The 20,417-nt window shown below is 37.5% G+C and overlaps 1 protein-coding gene across 22 annotated transcripts in view; it reads right to left on the bottom strand.

Annotated features, from left to right (window-relative positions):
• ANK2 (ankyrin 2) overlaps window positions 1–20,417 on the bottom strand; it is a gene marked incomplete at its 5' end in the record, with an annotated part of 311,705 nt that overhangs the window by 16,807 nt on the left and 274,481 nt on the right. For 15 of the 22 annotated variants that reach the window (XM_081960494.1, XM_081960477.1, XM_081960492.1 and 12 more), the window contains 7 exons: window positions 432–506; window positions 1,905–7,793; window positions 10,784–10,805; window positions 12,442–12,474; window positions 13,433–13,555; window positions 17,886–18,011; window positions 19,328–19,556. In XM_081960494.1, coding sequence (XP_081816620.1) covers window positions 432–506; window positions 1,905–7,793; window positions 10,784–10,805; window positions 12,442–12,474; window positions 13,433–13,555; window positions 17,886–18,011; window positions 19,328–19,556 — 6,497 coding nt within the window. The remainder of the gene's footprint in view (window positions 1–431; window positions 507–1,904; window positions 7,794–10,783; window positions 10,806–12,441; window positions 12,475–13,432; window positions 13,556–17,885; window positions 18,012–19,327; window positions 19,557–20,417) is intronic. The other 7 variants (XM_081960486.1, XM_081960487.1, XM_081960485.1 and 4 more) reach the window with 2 other exon arrangements.

Genomic DNA, 20,417 nt, shown 5'->3' with positions numbered 1-20,417 from the left:
AAGCAACGCGATCACCTTTGCCTCCCTCCTGGTTCCCACGGCTTGGCACCTTTACTAGCTTGGTGAGCAGCGCTCAGCCTGGCTGGAGGTGAGGGGTTGTCCAGGGGGCTTATTTGCGGGGGAGGGCTTATATTTTTGCCCACCAGAAAAATGTGGCATGGCCTTATTATCAGGACATGTCGTATTTTCAGGGAAACACGGTAGTATTAAACTGAATAGCAATTCGGAGAAGAGTTAAAATCAAGTGAGGGACTGCTATTAGTGTTTTTGAATTAAAAATCTTCAATCAGCATGTTCAATGATTCTGGGAGTTCTACTCAAAAAAAATCTGAAAGTACAAGGTTGTATGGAATAAGCAAATATGTGAAAACTGTTGTTTCTGGCAAAAAACACAGATTAACAACTGTGATATCTCCAAGATTATACTTTACCTGTCCAGCTGAATCCAAGATGATCAGCAATATGGGCTAGTCTTTCTTCTATTCTTTCCTGATTATCTTGTTGTTCTAAAATAAGATTAATAGTTGTTTATTTGTATGAAAATGTTTTTTTAAAATCAAAGGAGTCTCCATAAAATAGGCCAGTGTTTTTTTAGAACAGTGGTTGTGTTTAAGTGAATTAAAGGCCTTGATAAATGACTAGATTTAAAATATTCTACTCTTCAGCATTCATTAAGAATTTCTTTCAAAAACGTGCATTAATGTGTTATTGTAAACACTGTCCTAAATTTTATGTAAGTTCCCACCTATTTTAAATAAAACAAAACAAAGGGAAACTAAATATTTTGCTAGGGTAGAGATTTCATTTTTCCATGCTACTTTGGTTAACAAATCAAATGTGTATTGGTGGCCCCTAGAATCACTCTGTGTCTTCTCAACATTTTAAGCCACACATCTTCTAACAGCTAAAACAAGTCATGAATTATTGTCAGGATGATATATTAAATCATATATTTAACCCAACATTTCATCTTTTCCCCCCTCAATTTTTTTCCTTCTTCACAAAAATAGGCATGGAAAAGCAAGCACAAATTTGTTTGGAGGAAATATGCATAAAAGCAGCAGGAAAAATATCCAAAAGCCAAGGCAGTATCAGCAGAGTTTGAGTTTTTGTTTTCCCATAGATACATTTTAGATCTTCAAAAAGTCTATTAGGAAATATATTCAGAATCCCACTATCATTTTCCTTAGTATTCTATAGTACTACTGTAGGAATGGATTCTTAAGAAAATACATATATATATATATATATATATATATATATATATATATATATATATATATATATATATATATATATATATATATATATATATATATATATATATGAACATTCCTCTCTAAAATTTAGAGGACTGAATATCCATAAATTCAGTATTTGAAAGTTAATTATGGAAGCAAAGTTCAATATGTTTCTAGATTCTGATAACTTTGACGCGTATAAATGGATCTACATATCCAGAATTATAGTAATCTTACCTGTCTTTTTCTGTATCAAAAATATTTCATTAAAAAGATTCAAGCAGAGTGATGAAAAACCAAAAACTAAAACTTGCATTGGTCAGCTGTACTACAAGTGAAATAATGTTATAAGTTTATTAGTGTTGAAACAACATTAAGGAAGTGTGTGTTTTTTCATATGAGAAAGCTTATTTTGTTATATTTATGCTTTCCGTGAACATTTGCATTGTGCAATCTTGAGATTGTTTCAGAGACAGTAAAACACATAAAAAAACACAAAACAAACGGAGCTCACACAAGGCACATTAATAAACATAGGAAGCTTTTTAAAACAACACACGAATCATACACCAAGAGCAGGGCAAGAAGTAAAATAGAAGAAACAGGCAAAACCTTGCGATTTATGACATGCGTAGCAAAGGGAACCCAGTGGCTGGCAAATACCTTCAACATGGTCAGGGACATTTTCATCAGGAATACGTTCAATCAGAGTCTCAATGGACTCATCCCATATGGGCCTGGTGTCAAAGATGTCCTCGGCAAGTGACTGCTGGGTCTCAGTGGATGGCACATTTTCAATAACTGAAACTTCTAGGGCACTACTACTTTCATCATCCGAAACTAATTCTTGTTCTCTCTCTGACTGTGTAAGCCTATCCACTAACTTGGAAGCTTCATCGCTAATCTCCTCAAAGAATTCTATAGAATTTTTGTAAAGGTCAAAAAAATGTTCCTTACTTTCTTTTGAGGGACTAACAGCATTTCGGGAAGCTGAGGCACTTCTGCTCTTAACAGGTAATCGTGAAGAAAATATCTTTGGTCGGGCAGTCATCAACTCATCTGATTCTAGTTCAAGCTTCATCTCACCCACCCTCTCTCTGGTCTCTGCTTCTGCCTCAGTGTAACTTCTAGCTTTGACTGAATGCTTAGCTTTTGAGTCCATGGAGGCACTGGCATCAGATTCAGATTTACTCCTAATATCTTGTTTCATACGTACTTTGCAGGTTACATCAGGGACTTTAGCTGATTCTGACTGCCAGGCAGATGTTTCTGTCTCTAAAGATTCTTGCTCACCTCTTTGAAAAATTGCCTTAACTGGAATTTTAGTTTTTGGTTTGGAAGCATCATCCTGTGGTTCTTCCAGGTTGTCTATGAAGCCAACTGAAGGAAGGCTCTCAGCTTCTGACTTATCTGATGATGGGAATGTAGCTGGAGTAGCCCTAATGGGGATTTTGGATTTGCTTTCACTAGAAGGCACACTCTCCATGGCAGCTGTGGGGATTTCAATCACAGATTTCTGCTCCTCTGGGGAGGAATCTGGGGAATCATCTTCTTTTTCAGCACAAACAGACCTAGTGACTGTGGAAAAATTTAAGTGTACATCAATCACTGTCTGCTCAGGAGAGATAAGACAAGGCATCTGGGAGCTATCAAATGTATCACTAGAGGGGAGGTCATGATCAGAATCTGTTCTTTCTTTCTTTGGTGATTTTGAAGAGGCTGAAATACCCATTTTAATAGGAATTCGAGATTTAACATCTTCTTTTGTGCTACATAAAGCAGCGGTCTCATCCTCTGATACAGCTGTTTCTGCTTTATTAAATTCAGAAGGTGCAACTGAAATCGAAGATTGTTCCTCAGGGGGACATTCTAGGCCTTCAGCTTCTCTCATTTCTTCAGACAACGACACTTCTTCCTGAGATGGCTCCCCCATCTGGAAAAAGTCTAAACTTTCATCAGAATAATTCCTTTTAGTCATATCAATGGCACCACTCCTTGTCATTTCAAACAATTTTCCTTCCTGGAAAAGAAAGGGATTTGGTTCACTGGAAGGAGTCCCATCTTCAGTAGGTGTTCTGGCTGGTGTTGTATCAGGGGTGGTGCCTTGGGATCTCCTGTCTACCATTAAGCCAAATATTTTTTGTTCTTCCTCCTTCACTCTAGCCTCAAAAGCATCATCATCTTCACGAATTTGACTCCACTTCTCAGAATCCACATCTGTCCTAGTTATAATTACTTGGCTAATTATTTCTTCGGCTTCATGCCTGATACCTTGTAGAGCAGCTTCATCAAGTGATGTAGAGACTGATACCGAAGATGCTGAAGCTGGTCTTTTCTGAAAATTGTCCATTTGCTTGGATTCTATCTCCATACAAACACCTTCTGGGATCTGAACTTCAGAACCTTCTGATAGTGTTCTATAAAGAGAATTCATGCGTGTACCTTCAGCCATTTTAGTTTTTTTGTTATCATAACAGTCTTCCTCAGATGACTGATCTATTCTTGTTTTAAAATTAATTTCTGTACTAATTTCATCATTAGTAAAAAAATGTTGTGAAGGGACATTTTCATAAGGGCTTGTCATAGGCAAATCACTACTTTTGCCAAATTCTTCTATATCACTTTCATATTTACCTTTTGGGGTTGTTGGAGATGAATATTTTGTGGTATGTTCTATGCTAGGAAAAGCCCTGTCTGTCGTCTCTAACCTGTGATCTGTTCCAGCCATATCACTTCCCAAAGGGGAGTGGTCAGGTGAAACATTAGTAGCCAATACATTATTTTGTGAAACACAGCAATGAGAAGTCCCAGATGTACATGAGTCCTCTGAAGTTCCTCCCATGCTAACTAAGTCATTTGGTATTACCCCTTCAGATGCTACACTATCTTTTAAAGAATCATCCTGCTGGTGTGATGCCATTGAAGTTTCATATAACTCAGTTATTTTTTGAGCATCATCAGCAGCAGAATGGTAGAAAGATTCCTCAGGTGGCATTACAGGGCCATTAGGGCTAACTGTATCACTCTCATCCGTACTATAGCACTTTGATTCGCTAGCCTGTGCTATGATGCTGGCATCAGAAGCAAGTGAAGTATCACATGACATTTTGGTTTCCTCGGTTGGTTTATCAGATTCTGTGTTATCTTCCTCAGTACTGAATGCTTGCTGCTTAGACTCAATGGGCTGAAATCCTGTCTCTTCAGGACTGGAACTGGAATCCATATTGGAAAGATGAGGTGAAGAAGGTTGCAGTCTCATTGTAGGTTCCATTAACAGCCCAGAATCGGCTTCTTTTTTCAGCTTTGTTAATTCTGGTTCGCTTTCTGAGGAGGAAGAGCTCTTTCTAGATACAACTCCAGAAGTCACTATTGTAGATAAAGCATTATCTTCTAGAATTGTTGAAGGCAGCCTTTCAGTTTCAGAAGCACCTTCTAAATCAGAAGTTGAAATATCATCGTGTTTGAAATCCTTTCTATAGTCCCTCTTCTGTTTTGCTTCCTGTTCCATCTCATCAAACATCTTAATTTTGGCCACCATTTTAAACATCTCCTCTTCTGGAGTGACTCTTTTCTTTGGTTCATCTTCTGAATCATCTTCTGGCTCTTCATTAACCTCAGGAATTACTGCAGACTTGGGTATATTTGCAAGAATCTGTGATTCAGTTATTTTTGGTGTGATTTCATAACTAATTTCTTCAGAGCTAGGCGTCTCAGGTGAAAGAGGACTTTTTCCTGAGCTCTCCAAAAGAGATGTTTGTTCTAGACTGTCATCTTCAGCGCTTCCATCAGGATCACGTAAGAGTCTAGATCGCACAGGTGCTAGTTCTGGGAAGTTTTCAGCTTTAGCAGGGGTAGCCTGAATGGGACCAGGACCTGGAAGGAAGCCAGCCTTTGATTTCTGTTCTACAGGGCTACTTTCCAGAGAATCACAACAGGGGGATTCTTTGGTTGGACTAGGTTCAAGGGAATCAGGTGTTTTACGTGAAGAATTATCCTCCAACACTGGGCTTGCTTCCAATGAATCTTTATGACTTATAGCTATGGATTCGTCTGCAGCTGGGCTAAGACTTTCTCCCTCATGGCTAGGAAATGAAAGCTCTAGTCCTCTGCTAATGGTATATGGCTCAAAGGATGCATCCTCATCTTTTTCAATAAAAGAATCAGTTGGTTCAGCTAATTTAGTTAAATGTCTTTCATCTGCCAGCACTGATGATTTATCACGGAGAGCATCTTTATCAATCAGAGTTGAGCTAGAATCTAGGCCTTTGGAGTGTTCTTCTGACATATGATGGGAATGGGATTCTGTGGTTTCTGCCATATCTTTTAGGTCTTTGTCACAAATAGTAATTTCCTTTTCTTTTGGAGAAAGCCCCCTTGGTGAATGTGTTTCTGGTGTCGTCTGCACTGCACTGGCTAATATAGTTTCTTCCGTCTGGTCAGCACTTTCAGTTTTCTTAGATGAAAATGGAAGGCTCTCGGGGCTTGTTTCTGGAGTTTCTGCCAAGCCCTCATGCTTATAACTTTCCTCAGAGCTGTTCTGGGGAGTTCCATCAAGCAGGCTACCAATTGGAGAGTCTGCTATGCCTTCATGTTTAAGACTTTCTGAGCTGCCATCCAAAGCACCACTTTTCAAGGAGAGTGTGGGCAAAAACCCATCTTTCACATATTCTGATGTAAATGTAACATTGAATGGACTGGTCAAAACTTGATCTAAGTGAAGCTCACCTTCCTCGGTAATTGAAATATGCCGCAACTGTTGGTATTTATCACTATCTTCCAGCTCTTCTTTTATGACATCAGAAAAATCCGTTGATGTCTTTCTATCAGGACTAATCTGAAGCTCAGTATCTCCTTGGTCATCAAATGTTAGGGCTACATCTTTGAATTTTTCTTCAACAATGACAGGAGGTTCTTTTTTTCTGTCACTCTGTGATTTTGTGATTAAATCTTTCTTCAAGGTTATATGAGGTATACTCTGTGTGATTTTTTTAGATTGCAAACCTACCTCTGTCTGAGGTTCCTGGATCTTTTTGCTTTTGGGACTGTCTTTTTTATGTGTGTCTCTAGAGGTTAATGCTAGCTTCTTTTCACTTTCTGCTTGACTAGGTCCTTTTTTAGCTGTCCCTTTGTCAGAATCCTGTTGTTTCTGCTTTACAGACTTATGCTCAAAAAGTCCAGCTTTATGCTTTGATGGGTCTTGACCTGACTGGAAAGCTTTCATTAGTTCACGGACAGACATCGTTTCTTCAATTCTTTCTGTTTTAGAAGACGGTGACACAGAAGGCTTCTTGGATGTGGGAGAAACAGGAGGCTTTTTAGCTGTGGGAGAAACTGATGGCTTTTTAACTGTGGGAGAAACTGGTGGCTTCCTTGACGTGGGAGAAAGAGTTGGCTTTTTTGTGGTGGGAGAAACAGCTGGCTTCTTAGTAGAAGGAGAAGACAGTTTAGAAGGAGAGGAAGAAGCAGCAGAAGTCTTTGGAGAAGGTGGAATCTTTGTGGCTGATGGAGAAGTTGAAGTCTTTGTGGAAGAGGGAGAACCTGGAGGTTTTGTTTTACAAATAATCTTTTTAGCCTGTGATGGCTTTGTAATAGGCTTCTCAGATCCCTCTTTTCCTTGAAGTCGAACTGGCAACTTTGAACGCCCTTTCTGTTCATCTTCTACTCGCTTCTGAAGAGCTTTCACTTTATCTTTAATTGACCCAATAGGGGTTTCTTCTATAACTGGAGACACAGCAGTATCTTTCACAGGCTCTGCAATAGATAATAGTTGTTCTTCATCTAAAGATTCCTCTGAACTGACTTTGTCTAGCCCTAAAGGCTTATCTTTTCCTTGAGTTTCTTCAACCTTTAGATTTAATTTGTCTTTTAATTTCTTTCTAACAGGTTTTTTAATTTCCAGGGTAGGTTTGCATTGAGCTTGCTTCTTTTTGTCTTTTTTATCTGCTTCAGAACCTCTGCTTACAACAACAGCTTCAAATCTTTCTTCTACTATGTCTTCTTGGAATGTCTTCGGTTGCATTTCATTCAAAGACACATAAACTTTTAGATCCTCGCTGAGGTAATCAATCATTCCTGTCATATCTTTTGTTTCTTTCTTTGGTTTTCCTTTGCCTATTCTATTTTCTACACAAACAGGCTCGCAAACTTCCAAAGGAGCATTTTGCTTGGCCTCTTCAATTTCTTCATCACTTAAAAGAACCCAGTCTTCTTCCACCAACTCTTTTTCAGAAGCAGATCTCTGCAAAGCTGGCTTTTCTTTGGGGCAGCTCCCACTTCTTAGAATTTCATTCACTTTTTCCAAGTCCTCTTTAACTCTTTCCACGATTTCAAATGGTTCTCCAGGCTCTTCATCTGCTACTTTTGTAAGATCTTTCACCTTAATAGAATCTGTTTTTTCAGAAGAGTCTGTTGTCAAGATTACAGTCATTTTTATCAAATCTTGTTTCATCTCAGAGACTTCAGACAGCAAATCTGGACTTGCTAGGACAGGAACATCATTGACAAGATGGCTTTTCAGGACAGATGTTTCTGTAGATTCTGTTTCGTCATCATCTTTGATGGAAATAGGGGAAAACATTGGAAATAAATGGAAATCAAAAATAGAGATTGTCAAATGTAATCACGATTGAAATGGCTGTTTTTGATTGCAGCAGGATCAACAAAATGGTCTGGGAATGGTGGGTCCACAAATCTGATGGTGGGGGAAAAAAAGCAAAGCAAAGCTAATAGGGAAAACTGAAAAGGAAAGTAAGCAGGAAATAACTTGCTTAGTTTTTGCAGTCCAACACATCCATACACACAAACACCAAAGCTTTTATAAACTAAGACACCATAAAAACAAATTAAAGAAAGGAAAAGAAAGTTTGGAATTTACACAAAAAATAGATATCTCAAGATTGTTCAGATGTTACAGATCAATGCTCAAATAAAAACAGAACAAAAGGAGGATTGTAATTGGTTGAAAACTGATACCCTCAAAGAGAAAGCCAGTGGTAGCAAACTTCAGAACCGTAAGTAGTTATTCTATGAACATTATTCAATAATCAAAGTAAAAATATCTATATTTACATTTAATTCTACAATACTTTACAATAAATGAAATACATTGATATCTGAGGTAGCTGCAAACCGGCATTTCATCTAAGGGGAATCTTACATCCAAATAATGACAAAGACACAAGACTTATTTCAAGAGGCATAGTTCTACTTTGGAACATCCTCATATTGAAATAAATAAGTAAATAAGATGTAAAAATAAGGGGAAGGGGGTAATTAAAACACCACCACCACAGAACAGAGAATTCAAATGTTCAGGGAGAAAATGTAATGAATGGTAACCAGAAACATTCATACAGATATACAGACACAAACATACACACGATATATACATACATATAGATATATATGTAAGCCAAGTTATTTCCATGCAAAGCAAAGCTGTTGCATACATCGCGGGGTAACTATTCTTACATTAAAAGGAACCCAATAAAACTTAAAGGTTAAAAATTAAAATGGAATTAAATCATGTGGAAAATACTGTGGTGAAGTTTGACTTTCGATATCCAGTATACTTCATATCTGATTTGGAAAAAATCATTGGACAAGAATAAAGATTAAAAAGTTTTGCAGTAAGGCTCTCTATAGAGAAATCAAAGGCTATATAGCTATTTGTAATTTAGTTTGTTAGTCTGTCGTTTTTCATGATCAGCCAGCTATGGCTGTGAGCTGTGGATATTAGAGATGTGCCTAATCTTATTTGTATATTTTCAACTTGTTTTTCTCTCTCTCTTTTCTGGGTTGTCATGCATCTTTTGTGATGCACTGGAGAGTTCATTCTAATTGCTATTGATGAAAGCTCACTAGTTCTCTGCTAGTAGAAGAGATCATAGTATATATGAATAAAGTAGAATATCTACAGAACTTCTTGCATAAAGTAGATCAGGGACTCAGTACTCCCCAAATAGGTGTGATTTAGCTACTGCAACTGTCAAATAAGATTTGACTGAGTTAGTGGCTTATTGACAACCTTATAAGGTAAACCAGACATCAAACACAATCAGCTGGGCCAATTCTGCTTTACTGTAAAGTTATCTTAACAAATCTTATATGAATATTTCTCTCCCTTTACAATCCAAGAAACTGGGTTTGTGTGTGTATGTGAACTCTTCTGAGCCTCTTACCCACCCACATTCCTGCTGAAGGCTCAGCTGCCTTTATCTAATTGTTCCCTACCAGTGGTGGGTTGCAGGCGGTATGCCCCGGTACGGGCGTACCGGAGCCTGCCCGGAGCACCGGATACCGTTCCGGTACGGTGCTCCAGAGGCCTGCCCACCCGAGTTCCTTACCAGTCTTTTAAGTCTTTGGTGCTTCCGCACACATGCTGACACGCACAGCGCCTGCGCAACTCTCCCCTGAGCAGCTGGAGTGTTGCGGAGGCTCGTGGAGGTGCTAAGATGCATGCGCGCACTGCATGCCTGTGCACACGCACTGCACGCATCCATGTGGACGCCGTGGGCCCGTTCCAACTATACCAGTTGGAACAGGATCTGGAACCCACCACTGTTCCCTACATTGCTCTCTTTGCCTTGTCTCCAAGGTCACTCCCATTTACTATTACATTGATTTAGATAGGGTTGTTGGATTACTAACCTCAACTACCTATTTCTGTAATGTAAAGGACTTAATTCTCTGTATACTTTTCAGCAGCTATCACAAGATATACAACATATATCTGGCACTCTAGCACATGGATGCTTGTTTCAAATAGCCATTTGTAGCATGATACAGAGAGTCAGTTTAGTTATGGAGATTAAAGGCACCAGTCTAGAAACCAGGAGACCGTGAGTTATAATCCTGACTTAAACATAAAACCAGTTGGATGACTTTAGGCTAGTCATCCTCTCTCAGCCCTAGAAAGAAAGCAATGGCAAACCACTTCCAAACATGTTTCCAAAAAAATTGGAGAGATTTGTACAGGAAGTTGCCAGAATCACCTAACAGAATCACCTCTATCCTCATTTGGGGCAAAAATAATTCATTTCCAGAAAACAAAATTCTAAGAGATAAAAAAATACTTCACCATAGTATTAAGACATAGATAGATGGTTTAAAGATCTTTGTTACTTTCAACAGTATCACTTTTAGTATCACATAGGGATTTTCATGTGAGTAATTTCATGATGAGTTTTGATAGTTTGAATATTTTAATTTTTAAAAGTGATACTGTAATTAGTTTATGGAATGAAATGAATTCAGGTCACATACTTAAAATAAGAGAGAGACGGTGTTATAGTATGAAGGGCTAACAGCAATAGCAGGGTTACCAGGTAATTAAAAAAAACAAGAATGCTTAGATGAACTAAATATTTTAATTTTAAATTATTAATAACAAAAACAGATTTCAACTAAAAACTATAGTTAGAGTATTATAATCTTATATTTATAAAGTTAATATGATCTCAAGTGGCAATTAAAATTTGCAATCCCTTTCATGCTTTATTAGATAATTCATGCACATTGTAATAGTTTTGTTAAAATCTTACGTTTTTCTGATGTCATGTCAGTCTGAAAGAAAACAAAGAATGAATGGGTCATAGAAACATGATGTTACAATAACCAATAGAAACTATTATTCTGAACTAGACCTAGGCTACGCTCTTTCATTTTAGAAATGCACATGACAATAACAGCTCAATTCTAAATACTCTCAAACTGAATTCATTTCTTCTTGATAAATATTCTTAGGATTGCTGTTAAGTTAGTTACTTAGAGTGGTGGAATTAGCCATGCTTTTAAGTCATTAGAGATCATGAATTCAATTTATACACACAATACTAATGGTTAATTCACTGAATTTAAACTGGATGTTAAAAGGGGAGGGCAGAAGCCATTGAACTGGACAGAAATACAGAAATTGAAAGGGGTTATTTTTAACCTGCACTTTGGAAAGTGTTTTGAGACGTTAGTAGTAAAAATGGTAACATTTAGGTAGAAATAGTCTAAAGGTCTTCTTTTAAGATTCAAAGCATTTATATTTATATTTTTTGCGACGTTTTGCTAGAGAATTGGAATCATCTATTTTATTAAAGTATTTTAAGTGTAAAATATTATATTTTTACATGATATTTATTCTTCTATATTTTTATTCTTTGTATTTTCTTTTACAAATAATTACTTTTGAATATTGTATTTTCATTGATATGCCTATTTATTTATTGGTCAACAACTGAAGATGATAAGTGTTAATTAATTCATGATTTTATATTTACAGAGAATCATTTCCCATTACAATTTTAAAATGCCTTTGCCCCTGCAATTTTTTAAACTTTTTTGCTTTTAATAATTATCCATTGTCTGCATGTTTCTAGAAAAGCCTTATGAGAAAAACTATTTCATCAAAATAACTCAATAGGGAACATTCTTTGCTTACTTCAATTCAGGTCATTTAGCACTGTAGCAAAGGTAATTATAATGGAGACAAATTACAATAGAATGTCTCCAATTAACTGAAACACTCGACAATTGCAGTTATTTTTAGAAATTATAAAAGTTTATAAGAACTTAAAGAAAAGACATCCTTTCTTTCTAATTATTGTTTGCTTGACATTTACTCCTGGATAAAATTGCCAAAAGAACAAACTCACCTCAACTACAAGCATGTAAATATAAAAAGTTAAATCAGCTGTAGCTTGAACTTTCATTATCCTTTGAGGACATTATTGATAAATATGTGAGCTTTCACTTCAGAACCAGTGGAGTGGACTAAGTTGTTATATACGCTATGTTGTTAAAATAGTTTAGCTAACTTATAGATTTAAATTTTATATATTTAGATAATTTACTATTGTATCTGTGTCTCGTTCATTGATAATATATACTGGTTTAAATTAGCAATTAACATTTACTGCTTATAAATATATTTTTCATTTTCTCTTTCAGTTAATCTCTTCTCTCTTTCCAAAACAGAAAATGTAATAGAATAAATATGGATTATAGATAGTTTATTACTGGATTGATTGCAAAGGGCTTGTTAACCTTGGCCAATATCTATATGAAATAATTAATTTGAGATGGGCCACTTCTGGTCAATAGGCAATAAGTTGTTCATATTTGACATAAAGTCATCAGGCATTCAACTGACTCCTCTTTCCCAATTTAGATCCTTATCCTAGCAATTTTACAGCAGAATTAGCAAAGTTACCTCTTCTTCCTGTTCTTGATCTGATTCTGATTCCTTTAATCCAATATGCCATGCAAGAAAAGAAAAACAGAGCAAGGAAAGATAGGATGCAATTAAAGGAAAAGTATGATTTCTGGATATATGTAATTGGTAAGAATACATAAAGAAAACAATGTTTGCACTTTCTCCTAAGAAGGAAAGAAAAAAGAACAGGGAAGTTGGTTCAGTTAAGAAAAGTGGGGATTCAAGTAAGTTGAAAGAAGAAAAGCTATTTCATGTTGGGATTTTTTGTTTGATTATTATGCATTAAACTTACAACAATTTTTCAAATATGCCAAAATTCAACCTGTGTAGAAAAGTTTCTTAAATATATCTTTTTAAAAATAACAACAAGAAAATGAAGCATTAGCATAGATTTATATTTCTGTCACTAGTTAAGTTTCAAATTTAATGTTGCTATGTCTGAATTACATTGAAAGTTAGAATATTTGCATGTGATATCTCATACAATTTTCCTGTTCATTTACTGACAATTAGTTTGGGGCTGAGTAAGAAAGCTATAAATAAAAAATGCCAAATAACAAATCTACTTTACAGTTTTAATTTTTTTTAAAAAAGAAACAATTGTCCAGCATTGCCTGCTAATTGAGTTCACTATGTATGCAAATACACACAAAAATGGCTTAATTATCATATGAGTTAGTGATAACAATGTTGGTTGTTACGAATTATTGATAAACGTTAACTCATAACTAATGAGCCATTGCTTCCATATAGTGTTGAGAGTCATCCATATATATGACTCTCAGCACTCAAGGAAGCTAGAGATCCTCTGACAGGACAGAACGTTACATAATTTATGCACCCCAAATATGTAATATTAAATCATGGATACTTACATAATGCTATTAAGAATTTGTGAAAAGTACAAAACTATATAACAAGTTTAGTGCATCTTAAATTACAGTGTACAAGTATAATATGAGCAGGTTATATTTTAACTGGGGAGTACCTTTGTATATATTGGTAATGTGATATTCAGATTGCAGATAGCTTGATGTACTAGACCTCTTGTAGATTTAGGCTCTTTCATAAATGATAGGCGTCCACAAGATTCTTGTGTTGTATCCCGAACCTAGTGCAGAAAAATAGCAGGAGTTCAAACCCAACACTCTGAAGATGTCAATACTGCATATGTCTCTTTGTTGGTGGGATATGGGCAATCGTGTATTGGATTCCAAAGTAATATCTTAAGGAGAAACCCTCACTTGCAAGAAATAAAGCTGGGTTTTAGTTGTGATATGCTGGCAAAAAAATGCCAGAAATAATCAGTACTTTTCTTACACTCAGCAAATATTACTGCATGTCACAGATAGAATTAAAGGTGACATCTTCAGTTGACCGAAGTATGATGAGTGGTGGAGGGCTCATCTGATGACAACTGTTACTGTGTTGTCATTTAGTGTGTCACTTACTGTCATTTAGAATGAAAACGTAAAAAGCACACCTATAAATGAGACCAGGCAGAATTAAATACTATAGATCTGAATGAAGATAGTCTGATTTTATGAAGCAGAGTTGCTCCCCAAATTTTCATGTGCTTAAGACTGCAGGTGACAATCCCCATATTATTGTACACAGATATTTCTTCAGTTACTTCTTTTTCTTTTGGGGGGGTGTTCCTAAACATCTCTCTTTTTTATAAAGATTTTTTTTAAAAAATTGAATAAACACAGAGACAAAACACACAACCCCCCTAACAAAACTATCTTCCATTACAAGTTGTAGAAAGTGTGTCGATTGGTTACAAAAACCTCCGTGCATCCCTTCCACAATCATCACCTACAATTCATATCAAATCATATATTTTAAATCATATATATATATATATATATATATATATATATATATATATATATATATATATATATATATATATATATATATATACATACATATATATTACTATCATCATACCTCAACCTTTATTTGACTATAATTGTTTTTACATCCTTTTATATAAAATATTCCAGATTTAAAGCAAAACCACATAATGGCATTCCATTAGCTCTTCCCAATATCATCCAGTAACATTACATCTTTATAACATGTTCTAAATAAAAATTGGTTATATTTAATAACAGAGTTTCTAAACCTCCTTTCGTAGTCACCATTTGCAATTTATATCAAATTTCTTCTTATCAAACCCATACATATATATGCATTATTATCATTATCAATCAATCATTTAACTATATCCATTATCACTTCATTTTATACATAATGCTCTAAATTTAACTAAATGTGACTTAATTTTTTATTATAAGCTTTCATTACATCAACCTGTGTCTTTCCAGTAATAGTGCGGGCTTATGTCTCTTGCCATTTGTGGCATTAGTATTCTGGTTATTTCCTTAGAAAATTTTGTATGGACTTCTCTTTGCAATTTATTGCTATTGCATATTTTGTATAAGCTCGAAACCCTCCATCTGCTTCTTCGATCAGCTTATCTTTGGTTATCACTAGTGCTTCTGACAAGATTTCTCTCCTTAGTTCCATCAATTCTTCTCTCTTTTCTTCCTCTATACTTTGAAATCTTGGGTAGAGCTCCAGTCCATCTATCTTCCCTTTCCATATTCCACTCTTTCCATTTCCAACCACGCTCAGTTCACTGTCACTATCAACAATTTTCTTGTCTCTTTATTTTTTCCTTCAGTTTTTAGAACTCTGACCTCCACTTTCTTCATTGGATGAACATCCTCAATTTTTCCATCAAATTTTACTGTTCTACGATCTATGTTCTCCAATATCTTCTCAATTTTCTCTGTTACTTCTAATAATTTTTGAATTTCAAACATAATCTTTTGCAATGTTAAGGTTTCTTTTTCATGTTGCGCCATTCTTCCAACTTGTAAACATTGCCACTCTGGCATTCAAAACTTTTTATTAAATTTAAAGCAAGTTCATTTATAATCTTTCAAGACAAGGCTTTGTTTTCATTCCACTCCAGCTGCCAATAAAGTTCCCAAAGAGCACCTGTATAAACAACCCATGCTCTTCTCACTATCACTCTCTGTAAACAAGTTGAAGAACCTTGCAATGCAAAGTCAAATGATCAAAGAAAAAAAAGAAAAAAAACAATATTTCCAAGCCTTCCAAGCCCATGGGGTGCTTAAATCTGGTCTACGGAGCTGACCTGGAAATATCAAAGGATTGGCCTGCAGTGCCTTTGCCAGCTGAAACGGGCTGCAGGGAGGGTCGCATGTGGCCCCCTCCCCAGGTTCCAGCAGCACTCTACTGGCCAAAAATGGGCCATGTAGGGCCCTCGCGGGGCCTTTGCGCTGTCTATTTTTGGCTGGAAGAGTTTGGTAGGAGGCCATGGAGGCTAAAAACGAGGTGTGTGGGGGCCACATGTGGCCCCCCCTTGTCCGGTTTTGGCTGGCAAAGTGCTGCAGGAGGAGTCCATTCCATCTCCCCCCTGCTCTCCTCCCCCGCCAGCCCACAGAGAGGGACTACAGTGCTGATCAGGTCCTCGAAGAAATCCAGTTTGACACCCCGATATAGACAGTTGACTTTTAAAATTTTAATTGCAATGGGGTCAGCTGGCAGCCTGGGAGGTGACACGAGGCTGGCTCCTGGGCCTGGTGAGCGCCTCACTGGGTGAGGGATACTTACCAACCGCCTTGAAAGAGGCGGTGGTGAGACCCTTGCTCAAGGGGCCTTCGCTCGACCCAATGGAGCTAGCTAACTATCGTCCAGTCTCCAACCTCCCCTTCTTGGCGAAGGTTGTTGAGAATGTGGTGGCGCAGCAGTTCCCACGACACCTAGACGAATCCGACTATCTAGACCCACGCCAGTCCGGCTTCCGACCCGGGCACAGCACTGAGACAGCCTTGGTCGCGTTGGTTGATGATCTCTGGAGGGCCAGAGATAGGGGTTGCTCCTCTATCCTGGTCCTATTAGACCTCTCGGCGGCTTTTGATACCATCGACCATGGTATCCTATTGCGCCGGTTGGAGGGGATGGGAGTCGGAGGCACCGTTTTGCGGTGGTTCGGCTCCTACCTCTCCGACCGGAAGCAATGTGTGTTGACAGGGGGGCAGAGGTCGTCCCTGAGGCCACTCACTTGTGGGGTGCCGCAGGGGTCGATCCTCTCGCCTCTCCTGTTCAACGCATATGTGAAGCCGCTGGGTGAGATCATCCGTGGTTTTGGGGTTGAGTACCATCTCTACGCTGATGATACTCAGCTGTATATTTCAACCCCAAACCACCCCAACGAGGCTGTCGAAGTGATGTCCCGGTGTTTGGAAGCCGTCGGGGTCTGGATGGGGGACAACAGACTCAAACTCAACCCCTCCAAGACCGAGTGGCTGTGGTTACCGGCACCTCGGTTCAGCCAGCTGACCCCATCGCTGGCCATAGGGGGCGAACAACTGTCCCCTGTGGAGCGGGCGCGCAATTTGGGCGTCCTCCTTGATGCCCGGCTGTCAATGGAGGACCATGTGGCAGCCGTGGCAAGGGGGGCGTTCCACCAGGTTCGCCTGGTGCGCCAATTGCGCCCCCTACTGGACCGGAGTGCCCTGCGCATGGTCACTCATGCGCTGGTGACGTCTCGCCTGGACTACTGCAATGCCCTCTACATGGGGCTTCCCTTGGGACGCATCCGGAGACTGCAGCTAGTTCAGAACGCAGCCGCGCGGGTTATTATGGGAAGTACACGTTACTCCCACGTAACACCTCTCCTGCGCGAGCTGCACTGGCTACCTGTGGCCTTTAGGGTGCGTTTCAAGGTATTGATCACCATCTTTAAAGCGCTCCATGGCAGAGGACCTAGTTATCTGCAGGATCGCATCCTTCCACATACGTCCCTGCGACCTATCCGCTCACACAGGGAGGGGCTCCTCCTGGTGCCGTCTGCTAGGCAATGCCAGCGGGCGACACCTAGGAGTAGATCCTTCTCTGTGATGGGCCCAACCCTCTGGAATGACCTCCCCCCAGACATTCGAACTACCACCGACCTCCGTTCCTTCCGGCAAAAGTTAAAGACTCACCTGTTTCAATCAGCTGGCCTGGCACTTTCTTAGTTTTACCTCCCAGGGATTTATTTTATTTTAGGGTTTGGGGTTTTAATTGTGATGTTTTTAGGATTAGAATTATTTATTTCTTAGTACAGCCTATCTCCCCTCCAAATGTATCTTAAATGTAGCTTAAATGTATTTAATTTTATGACTGGTTTTATTGTATTGACTGTACACCGCCCCGAGTCCCTTTTTGGGAGAGGGGCGGTCTAAAAATCTAAGAAATAAATAAATAAATAAAATTATCATGGTATTGGATTTTTTTTGTCACTTACCTCCACCTTCTCCCAAGGGTAAAAAACATAAATCAACACACTATAACTTTATTACTGGTATTGAAATAAAATAAAACCAAACTTGACATACATATTTGCATATCAAAATTACCTTGACAAACAATGGAAGTCTGTTTTCTTTGAAGGCATAAAAACTGAATATATGATGTTGGCCACTCTTTGTTAATGGTACTAAATTTCCAAAGCAGTCCACAAATATAGGTTTTCCTTCTAATACCTACACATAATAAATAAGAAAATAAAACGTTCATTAATTTTGTTCTTATCTTTATTTTTGCTAAGTTAGAACATATTGTTATTAATATAAAGAAGAAGGTTTCCCATGTCACTCTAGGGAGTGGTACTCATCTCTATTTCTTAGATGATGGAGCCAATGTTAAGAGACACTTTTGTGGTCATTTGGCCAGCATGACTATACACCAACATGCAGGAGCTGACCCCATTGCAATTATAAATAAACAGCAGCAGCAAATATGGATTAAAATGTATGCAAGAGATTCTCAATATAGACAAATACATTATTATTTCCAGACAATCAATATTTCTTAGTAATTAAATAAAACATTACTTATATGCAATATGTCCTCAATCCAATGTAAAATGCTCCAAACATTTTAGGAAATTGTGTTTTTTCTTTCCTAATTTTTTACATAGTTTGTCAATAAAATCTTAGCTATAAATATCAGAGCAAGGAGAAAATTATTTAAATCTGATTAAATCAAATGTAAGCAGAATACCATAAATTAAAAAACTTAAAAGGATCACCTCCCCATGTTTTTAATTCATGCACTGCTTTGTAATGGACAACAACCAAAAACCATAGTAGAGACAAAAAGAAACTGTCACAAATACATAATTAAGACAAAATATTCTGATGGGTTCTGCATGCAGCAGAACAGATGTTGCAACATTTAAAGAGATTCTGATTCAGCAATAAATAGTAAGGATAGACTGATGGGAACTTAATTAAAATGTGGAAGAATCTTTTCAAAAATCACAGTATAAAAGTAAAAATAAAATTTACAAGTATCTACTCCACATGAACAAAGGTGGGAAACATATGGAATTATCTTTTCCTTCAATACAGCTATTGGAGACATACCACTAATTGATTAATTGAATTTTAGCTCTTTAAACGTTAGCATTCTAACTTGATTTCACTGATTTGTTAGCTTGATACTATAAACCTTTAAAAAAAAATACTGCATGTCTCTTGGTAGGTAAGGGCCTGCCACATTCCTATACTGATGTTTTAAGAGCAGATCGGTCCAAAGCTAATAGGGATTTTTGCAAGAAATTGCCATAAAGCAGGTCATGCTGGAATGGTTTTATGACATCTTATAACAAAATAGTCAGCAATGTCAATAGATATATTATTTAAAAAGTAATATGCATTCTTAACCATAAAACAAGGATTCTTAATAATATTCTAGCCTCTATGGTAGCAATATAACATTCTCAGATTGTTCATATATTGTCAATAATTTTTCCCTTCCATCATATAGGAAACATGTCCAAAAATAAAAATAATACCTCTACATCCCTGCTTCGAGCAACTTCAGCAAAATTTTCTTGTTGTTCCAGTGTTTTATCCACTTTATCATCGGTCATGCAGAAACATCTTAGACGGGCTTCTATGGGATCCTGAGATTTGGCAAACACTACAAATTTGGCCATGTAAGGTACACATATAATTTCTCTGTAGACTTGGGAAGCAAATGCTACAGATTCCTGTATCTGTCGACAATCTATCAACCAAAATCTGAAAGTAAACAAACATATTAAATTATTACCAAAAAGATCTACCAGGTGGGGGGTGGACAATAATGTGATTAAACTTCTAAAACACTAGGAACTAGCACTGATTTCAAATACCTGATGTAAAAGACAAATTCAAATATTTACTATATTATATATTATAAAATATTATTTTAAATATTATATATTTCAAATATAATTCAGATTTGACAGTATTTGAACTGCCCCCTGGACTTTGATGTGAGGGTTGGATCAGGACTGAAATATATCTGAATATATTGCTAGTTTAGTCAGGATTATAGAATGTCTTCACTGACACTTGTACATAAATTTAAACCAAAGTCTGCTTTGTCCCAATACATTATGCCTTTGTTTTTTCCCATTGTATCTCTTGCAATTGTTTACTTATTATTATTTATTTGTTAAATTTATATGCAACCCATCTTGCTACCCAAACCATTCCTTTGTTCTTCTTTTTCCGAATTCTTCATTACTATTCTAATCAACAGACTTTAAAAGAAAGACAAGAAAATCCTTATCAGAAAGCTCAATTTTTAAAATCAGGGCCACATTCTAATGCCTTAGAAGAGGGGCATCAAACTCGATTTCATTGAGGGCTGCACAGGATTGTGTTTGATGAGGGGCTGGAGTGGGTGTGGCCAGGGCAGATGTGGCCAGCTCAATGTCGGGGGTGTCTGTGGTGGCCCGAGCGCTCTGCCATAGAATATGGGCTCCCAAGCATCATTTTTGGCTGCAACAGCCTCCTATAACCCTCTGCCAATGAAAATGGAGCTCAGAAGGGCCAGAGGCACTGCGGGCCAATCCTTTGCTGTTTCCAAGGTAGCCCCACGGGCCAGATCTAAGC

This window comes from Natrix helvetica (genome assembly GCF_964273705.1).
Source record: "Natrix helvetica genome assembly, chromosome: 7".
Lineage (NCBI taxonomy): Eukaryota > Metazoa > Chordata > Lepidosauria > Squamata > Natricidae > Natrix > Natrix helvetica.
The sequence above is the reverse complement of the archived record's forward strand: the minus strand, read 5'-3'. Positions and strand labels throughout refer to the sequence as shown.